The 9,684-nt window shown below is 43.8% G+C and overlaps 1 protein-coding gene across 3 annotated transcripts in view; it reads right to left on the bottom strand.

The window, feature by feature from the left end:
• Window positions 1-9,684, bottom strand: part of CDH13 (cadherin 13) — a 1,006,079-nt gene that overhangs the window by 574,039 nt on the left and 422,356 nt on the right. For all 3 annotated transcript variants that reach the window (XM_006762254.2, XM_015562993.1, XM_015562994.1), the window contains exon 4: window positions 1,360-1,476. In XM_006762254.2, coding sequence (XP_006762317.1) covers window positions 1,360-1,476 — 117 coding nt within the window. The remainder of the gene's footprint in view (window positions 1-1,359; window positions 1,477-9,684) is intronic.

The following is a 9,684-nucleotide window of genomic DNA, read 5'->3' on the forward strand; positions in this document are numbered from 1 at the left end:
TCAATTCGGACCCTAACAAATCATTTCCTACAGGGGAGCCAGAAGGTTCTTTTAAAATACACACACACACACACACACACACACACACACACACGCACACAAAGACCTTCAGTGTTTCTTGCTGCATGCATGATGAAATCTCTACCTCTCACCTTGTCCTCCAGGACTTCAATTCTTACCACTCTCATCTTTGCTCATTGCATTGTAGCCAACCAGGTATTTGCTCCTAAAATATACCCCATTCTATCCCATCTCTAGGCCTTTTCACATGCAGAGCTCTCTGCCAAGAATGCAGTTTACCAAGATCTTCCCTTGGCTGTTCCTTTCTATTCTTCCAATTTGCACTCACATGTCAGTAACTCCAACCAGACTTTACCAGTGCAGAGTCTGTGTAAAGATTCCTTCCTCCCTCTACTCCCTGATCTTGCCATTTGCTTTTTCATATCACCCCGCTTCTGCTTTCACAGCACTTGTTCTGCCCTTCAATCTTTATGCTTATATATTGATCCATTAAACTGTCTGTCTCCTCACTGGAATACAAGCTCCATCACAAGAGGACTGTAATGCTTGCTCAAACCTATGCTTACCAATCCCCAATCTTGGTGTCCAGCATATAAAGGTGCTCCTTACTTATTTAATGAATGAATAAATAGTCCAATAGCCACAGTCACGGAGTCACTGAGATGATTCATTCAACTAAGCACTATTGTTCAAAGTTCTAGTTCACCCCAAAAAATACAAAATGGTTAAAATTTGATTCTCCATGATGATGCTTCTGTAGGGGAAGAACGTGTTGACCAGGCAGCTCCAGTATTTCTGTCGATTTTACAGTGACTGTTTCCTCTTGGGAAAGTTGTGGTTTTGATTTTTGCAACAGTGTGTTCTGGATCTGATTAGTATGATTTAGTTTCTTTGATCTGGTTCCTTTGATCTTAGTTTTTAGAAAGCTGACCCAATGCTGCCCCTGGAACAACACATTTGAAATCTAGGATCTAAATTAAAAGACCACATATCATCATTCTGATACAGTAATGGAACTTACCTGAATGGCTGCCTTGAGATTATCTGTAAAAGCAACTAGTTTGTTACTTAGCCAATGACATGCTTCTGACACAACTTCAACATCATTATGTACCACACAGATCAGATCATGACATTCAAAGCTGTTACTACTGTTTTGTGGGTTTTTTTGCAAACACCAATCTTTTGACAATATTTTTTTTGGCAAAAACAGTTTGCCTTTTTATAATAGAGGAATTAAGGCCAATTCCAGCTCGTCACCAAGACATCAGTTTGTCTCATGCATGCTCATCTCTTAATAAAAACGTGCTTTTGTCATTTGTCTTTTGTCTGACTTACCTTGCCAACATCTCTTGGGAAAGGTTGTCTCTGATTCTCTGGAATTAAAATGGGAGATACCACAATGGACCTCTTTTGTCTTGGGACAGGAGACGTTCTTGCAAATTTAAATATATCCTAAAAGATAAAAAGTAAAATCAATTGACCCCAGGGAGAGGATGTATCAGTCTGCTGAGATACGGCTCCTTTGTTGTGAAGGCATGCAGCTGTTTGGACACTGTTAATTTTATTCCATCAAACCTCATTAGTGTTAGCAAGTACATCCTTAGAATTCTACTAAACCTGACATTGTGATTCACAATGACTATCATTAAGCTATTTAATCCCATTTTCTGAATCATTCTATTCACAGTGCCAGTCTTGATTTATACATCTCTTAGTACTGAGCATTCCCACTCTGCTCTTTACCTGCCAAGTGAGGAGATTACTCAGCTGGTCATGAACCCACAGGACTCACTGGATATTAAAGTTACCCTCCTCAGGGCCACCTGCAAGGTCCTTACACCCCAAATGAACAGGGAAGAAGGAGCAATCACAAAGTTCCAAACTGTCAAGCATTATGGACACTTGGAGTTAATGTGTTTTCAAGGACCACTTGTTGTTGTTATTACTCATGGGAGGACTGTGGTGATGCATTCTCCCTGCAGTATGTCCCAAACTTTAATCACTGGAACACCATTGTCAGGATGTCTGCCCCATCCGTAACGCACCTTTTTTAATTAACCAAATGTGTGCAAAAACCCCTTTTTATCAAGATTTTAAATAAAGTACCAGTATTGATTTCGATAAAATATAGGAAAACATAAAAATAAACATACTGGAGACCAAATGATGTTATTAAATTTGAGTTAGAAACTCCAGGGGAAAAAAAGCCCCTCTTTTTAAAAGGGAGATGAGGAAAGGAGAGGGTATTAAAGAGTTGTTGGCACCAAACTTAGATTTTCTCCTTGATCTGATCAGAAGACTGAAAAGGAACTGAAAATAGAATATCACTGTCAATATGTAAACCAATTTCATTTAGTGCCACATGCTAGCTAAAATTATCTTATGTATCATCACAAGTAAGCATCTCAAACTTTGAGCAACCAGTTTCTATCAAAATCATGTGGGGACTTATCCTTAAATATCATCACTGACACGTGCCCCATAAAAGTATGTGTATGTATACACATATACACACACATATATGTATACACATATACAAACACATACATATATTCACACATATATTATAGTTTTAAAGAAAAATTTGTATGAGAAAAGTCAAACAGAAAACAAGATCAGCTAAGGCTATGGAAATTTCTATAAATAATCTTTCTCTTCAATTTCTGGAAGTGTAAACTGATGGTGCTCTGGTGGGAAGCAATCTGGCACTATTTATCTATTGAGAACCTTACAAATGCACATATCCCTTCACTCTGGAATTTCACTCCTAGGAATACATACAAATGTTAAATGGCAAAGAAGAATAAAACTGTATGCAAGAGGATGTTTAGTGAGACATTACTTATAAAGGGCAAAAATGGCAAACAGCCTGAATGTTCAACCACATGACAAGGTTAAACTTGGGTCCATGAGAGGGAGATACTCCTAAGCGTTTTCTCATAGACAGTGGTGAAGACCATGTTCTAACCACATCATCATAATTTGACTACTGCCATAGTCACCACCACACACTCCTATAGAAGTCACAATGTATTAAGTGTGTGTCAGGTAATGCGCCAGGCACTTTACATGTGACTGCTCTAATATTTGCCATAAACTTCCCAAGGAAATCTCAGCCCTCCTAAACCAATGAAGAATATCAAATACAGAGTGCTTATGCTAATTGCTCCAACTCACCTAGCTAGCAGAGAAGATATGTAAAATAAAACATGTAGGAAAATATAGAATGCCATATTGGACACGATCTATTTTACTATTTTATATAAACTACATTGAACATTGAAAAATAATATTCAAAATCTCAATAAATGAGTTCAAATATTCAAGCAAAGACAGAAAACTAGAGTGTAAATGATGGTGGGAAGAAAGGGTAGGAAGGGTTAAAGCAATAATAACAATGACTCAACTAACCCCCAAATATGTATATAACCCAACCCATTCAAGCCAAAAACAGCATAGAGAGCGTGGAACAGACAATTAAAAACAGAGTGGATTACATTCATAAAACACTGACAGCTAACAGCTATGAAGATTCTGTTGGTTTATTAGGGGGTGGGAAAAGAAGAGGAATTATGTAAAATACGTGCAATATATAAAACTCATTTACAATAAATAGCATCCTAAGGCTCAGATGAGAGAATGTCCAGAGAAACACTTTGAAAAGATTTAAAATCCTGTGTAAATGTAAGGAATTGATGATTCATCTCTATAACAGAGCAAATATAGGTTTTAGTGCATTACGACAACATCTGTGTAAATGTATCTGGCATAATGAAGAGCACTCTGACGCTCACAGCATCCTGGAAGCTTGGCAGTAAGCACAACTGTGTTAACCCCTGACTCTAACAAGCCTAAGAATAGAAAAAGGAGGCTCAGAGTCTCAGAATGGAAGTAGCCTCTGGAAGGGGAGATGGGGAGGTAGAGTGACCAATTATAGAGGAGCCTGCACGTACATGGGACTCTCTGAGCCCACCATGGGGGTGCTGGGCCAGAGCACCCTTTTTCTGCCAACACTTCACTTTTTACCTTTCAGTGGCAGGGACCTCAATAAAAGTCTAGGGACTAGACTGTGAGCTCCATGCGGGCAGGGGATGTGTCTTTCTTGTGCACTATCCCAGAGGCCGAGAATTACTCCGGGGCAGGGAGGAAGGGATCTGCAGATAGTTTTTGAAGAAATGAAGGAATGGATGGATGGATATTAACCCATTCTTTCATTCTTTCTGCTTTCCTCCTTCCCTTGAGCCCCATCCTCTCCTCCCAACCTCCACCCCTCCCCTGTCCCTCAAGAAAAGATAAGACAGAGTGGGGGGGGGATAAAAAGACTGTGAGCAATTCAAGAGAAGTTTATAGATGGAGATGAGACAGGGTGAGGAAAAGACCAGATCTTAAGCGTAAAGGAGAGGCTGTGTTAGGACTCCCTGGCTTCTGGTGTTGCCATTACCAAGATAGTGGCCAAAGAGGGGAAAAAAAGGCAGTTTTGGGCATAGATTCAAGGTTGTATAGACTTGTTGACTTTGAGGTGTCATGTACATCCAACAGAGATTTCTAGAGGGTGTACAAAGAGTGCAGTTAGAGGGAGGGTGAATCAGGGAGGAAAATGTCACAGTCATCTATGTACAAGAGAAACTGGACGTGACAGAAAAGCTGAACCACCCAGGTTATGTGAAGACGGAAAAGGAAGGACTGCAACCATTCAATGGGTTTGTAAAGGCCAGCAAAGGCCACAGAAAGGTTAGTTGGCAAAAAGGAGAAAACACAAAAAACGAAGAGATGAGAATTTCAAAAAGGAAGGAGTTCATGGCCATGTCACACAATGCACACGTCCTTTCCAGCAAGCTGAATACTCTAAAGAGGCTTTGGGCTTGATGATGAAAAGAGAATTGACAATTTCGGGAAGAGCAGCATTAAGAGTGTGTAAGGGTGGAATGTCCGAGGAACCAATGGGAAGTGAGGACTTTGGTTCAGAAGGAAAGGAAATAAATGGGAAGAGGTTTGTCAGTGGAAGGGGGACCAGGCGGGGTGGTGGGCTTGAGGAGGAGGGGACGGAGGAAGGAACTGTAGCGCAGGGAGAATGAAGACACGGAATGGAGATGGATGCCTGAAGGAGTTGGGAAGGGAGTGGATCAGCCTCACAGTCAGCCGTGAAAGAAGGATGGGATCTGATTTCCTTGGGGAGGACTTTCAGAGGTTTGGGGGGCATCTCTCATCTGCAAAGGAGGATCATTTGCTTTTGGTTCTCAGAATGAAATGAGAAATTGTGCATGGAAGAGGTCTGTGCTCTCCAAAGAATAGCACAAAAGTGAAGGATGGGTCTTATTAATACCAGAACAGCAGGGGTGAAGAAATGAAGATGAACCACTCAGTCCCTTTTAAGAGTGAGTCATTCCACTGTGGGTGGCCAAGGCCAGACCTTAGAGACACACCGAGACATGCAGCCACCTAAAGATTTCCAGATCACCTGGTGCATGCACACTGACATCAAAATTTTCTCTCACCAAACACAAACACTCATGCACAACACACACACACACACACACACACACACACACACACTATTCACAGAGAGTGAGCAACTGTCCCCGTGCCTCCATGGGGCACTCCCTACACCCTGCAATCACTGAACAGGGATTCATCAGCGGCTTTGAACCTGGAACAGCCTCAGCAGCCTCATGCAATCCTGCATAAGTCAAGTGGGCAGAACTGTGTCCTCAGGGAGGCTCACTCTGCTGCATTTTATTACAAGAGAATTGTCTCCCTCACGCAAACAGCATTGTCTCCAGTAGGCTACAAGGGACTGCATCTTTCTGTCGTAATGTATCTGGGTTTACAATCTCATTTGCTTTCCTTCCTGTTTCTCAATTTTGGGAGAAGCTGGCAGTGCATTAAAAGCAAGGTTAATAATGCCTGGGGAGCATCATATCACACAGTCCCAAAGAGCACATCAGAAATAAAGGGGAGCCCCTTGTAACTCTGAGGGACAGGGGAGGGGTGGAGGTTGGGAGGAGAGGATGGGGCTCAAGGGAAGGAGGAAAGCAGAAAGAATGAAAGAATGGGTTAATATCCATCCATCCTTTCCTTCATTTCTTCAAAAACTATCTGCAGATCCCTTCCTCCCTGCCCCAGAGTAATGCTAGGCCTCTGGGATAGTGCACAAGAAAGACACATCCCCTGCCCACATGGAGCTCACATTCTAGAAGGAGGAGAAGACAGTGAACACAGGGAGTAACACATGGCCCAGGAGAATAAACAAACAAGGAGAGGCCGAATGTGCACAGAGGAGTGTATGCTAACAGACAGGCAGGAGGCCAGGAAAAGGGCCCCCAAAAAGGGGGCCTTAGAGGATGAAGGAGCCTGGAGTCATGTGGGTGTGGGGAGGAAGGACTCCCACACAGCAGAATCACAACCTGGCATGTGTGAGCTGCAGGAAGACAGCTCAGGGGCTGAGTGTGAGGAGGTGGGAGGGGAGACAGGCCAGGGGCCTAGAAAAGGAATTCAGATGCTGACCTGCCAACTGTGGAGACCACAAACTGGACTCTGGCATTTACTGGGCAGGAGGTGTCATGGGAGGGTTTTAAGCTGAGGAATGACATGAGCTCACTTAAAATAAATTTTTTATATCATGCTGGCTGCTGTGTGGAGAATAGCCTTAAGGCAAAAGTGAGGACATGCTTACTTGTTGGGTTTCGTCCTTTTCCCAACCTGTCTTCAGAGGGCACTGAGGTTCTCTCCTACAGTGCAAATCTGACCATTTGATTTTGGCAAAGAAAGGAGAGTTGGGATCTACCTTTCCTGTCTAAGTCCCTCTATCCTCTTTACTCCCCACAATATTTTAATGCATATTTAGGTATAATTTAAGTACCATTGAATTCACCCATCTTAAGTGGGTATTGCAATGCTTATCAAGAAACTGACAGAATTATGCAATCTTCACCAGAAACCAATTTCAGACCATTTGCATCATCCTCAAGAGAGACCTCGGACCCATTTGCAGTTTCTTTCCAGTTCTGAGCCCCAGCTGCTGGCAACCACGAACCTACTTTCTGCCTGCACACATTTGCCCTCTCTGGACATTTCATTAAAGGGAATCGCAGTTTGTTTCCACAGTATTTTCTATGGACTCCGGCTCTATTTCATAGTTGATGAAGATCATGAAGCAGAAAGGGATGCAGCTGACACCCAGTGACTGGGGAGGGGTGTGGAAAGGTGGAACCACACTCACGGGGCATCCAGAGTCCTGCTGTCCTGGGTGGCTGAGACCTCTGTTGTCACTGCAGTCAATTACCCCAGCCAACCTCGGGCCCTGCCCATCCTGCTGCCCTTCCTCCCTCACAGGCATGACTGCCAAGACCTTCCCCAGTAAGCCATCACACAGATCTCAGAGTTACAAGGTTTGTTCACAAGAACCATTTATGACACACATCCAGGCAGAGTGCCCAGAGTTGAGACTCAATGGGCAACGGCCCCAGAAGTAAAGGGCACAGATTGGCGTCCTATGGCTGAGAACACACCCCATGCTTTGGCTGCCACTGCTCACTCCCACCACACCCAGTGGAAGGCTTAGAGCTGGCCACTCCCAGAAAGCAGTGAGATTTGAGAGGAACAACCCTGCTCTCTTCACAGTAGACACCAGCAGATAGCAGCTTGGACCTGTCTTGCCACCCATCAGGGGGTCTTTATGAACCAAATTCAAACTGGCAAGAGTGGCCAGAGAACCAGTATGTCTTCCTCCCCCTCCCTCTGCCCTCCTAGTTTCTGTCTTTGTATCAGGTGATAAATGAGAGGGGAAAATAGCAACCACTTTATAAAGAATCACAAGCCTCTGCATTTGTTCTCTCTCATACTTTTATAACTTTGGGGCAAAATTAAGTGCTAAGAGGAGATATTTTCACAAGGCAAAGCATTGCAGAAACTGGATGCATTCCTTTGGCTGAAACCAGAGCTAAGAGAGGGCAGCACCAGATGAGACTCAAGCAGCAGACCAGGCCCAATTGTGGACAGTCCAGTAGGTCATGGTAAGAAGGTCAGATGTGCCCTGACCGGTTTGGCTCAGTGGATAGAGCGTCGGCCTGCAGACTCAAGGGTCCCGGGTTCGATTCTAGTCAAGGGCATGTGCCTTGGTTGTGGGCACATCCCAGTAGGGAGTGTGCAGGAGGCAGCTGATCGATGTTTCTCTCTCAACGATGTTTCTAACTATCCCTCTCCCTTCCTCTCTGTAGAAAAATCAATAAAATACATTAAAAAAAAAAAGAAGGTCAGATGTGCTGCCCAGACAGCTGGGGGCCTCTACTGGTTTCACACAAAGGTGTGATGCTTTGTGTTGAATTCCATGTCCAGATGAAGGATCCTGAGAATTATTCTTTCGAAGAGTTTGAAGCTTGTGTTCCAGACTCAAGTCCCAAGGCCACAGCCTATTTCTTTCTCATCTGTCTGCTCCTAAGATTTACTTGGCATCCTGGTCCTGGACCCATTGAGTCTGCCATAAGAAATACTGCCCAAAGGACTTGTATGCGTGCATATAAGCATGACCTATGGACACGGACACTAAGGGGGTGAGGGCAGGTGCTGGGGGCGGGGGGTAGGAGTGGCCAGGGAGAGGTCAATGGGGCTAAAAGGAGACATATGTAATACTTTAATCAATAAAGAATTTTTAAAAATTAAAAATATATAAAAGAAGAAATACTGCCATTTATTGACTAGTTATTACGTATTAGGCATTGTCGAGGCACATTGTAACATTATCTCACTTAATCCATTCAACCACTGGCAGATGTTCACCATCATGTCTGTTTCCCTGAAGTTCAAAGATATAAAAGACTTATCCAAAGTCATTTAGCTCTTAACAGAGAGATGGGAACGCAGGCACCTGTGAGCCCAGAACCTCTGCTCTAAGCTGCTGCGGGTGATCACCTTTACAGTGATGTCTGTGCCTGGGCAGTTCCGTAGCCCTGGTTACTGAAGTGAACCTGGGGAATCACAACTCTAACATGGCAGAGGTAGGTAGCGAATCTCAATCAGCCTCTGGCTAAAAGGAGCAGCTACTACCTATACTGCAGAGCGAAAGCATAATTGCCTGCAAATGAATGGGACTGCAGAAATCAATCTCCAACTTATTCCATTCTTAGAGCTGAGCTCATTGTGCTGGAAGCTGCTAAGCGGAGGGGTCTGTGCCACTCAGTTCAAACCTTGTCTACAATCAAATGCACATTTCAGCCAGTTTTGCTGGACCTGAGGTGAGATTTAAAGTGTGCTTTATTACCTCCTGGGGCTGAAGTTTGCCTGCTTAAGGAACAAACAGTTAACAAACACCCAATTTTCAGCAGCAAATTTAGGAGGTTGGAGAGCCAAGATACTAAGCTGCTTCATTTCCAACTGCCCATTTTCCCAATATCCTGGAGGCCAAATGTCAGCCAAGCGGAGTCATCTGCTCTACGTAGGTGACCTGGACAGGGTTGTGCTGAAAATAAAATAGGATGATGTGGAAACTGTCAGTCCCGCACATCATCTCATAGTATGAAAGCAGGTGTTATGGAGCTAAGGTAAAAGGCGGGGCAGGGGAAGATGATGGCTGGTGGACCCATAGGGTGGAGGAACCAGCCTGCTATTATATATCGTGCCACACATGCCTGTCAAAGGCTGCTGGTATGCAACTGGAGAAAATGG

Source organism: Myotis davidii, unplaced genomic scaffold, assembly GCF_000327345.1.
Source record: "Myotis davidii unplaced genomic scaffold, ASM32734v1 scaffold77, whole genome shotgun sequence".
Classification (NCBI taxonomy): domain Eukaryota; kingdom Metazoa; phylum Chordata; class Mammalia; order Chiroptera; family Vespertilionidae; genus Myotis; species Myotis davidii.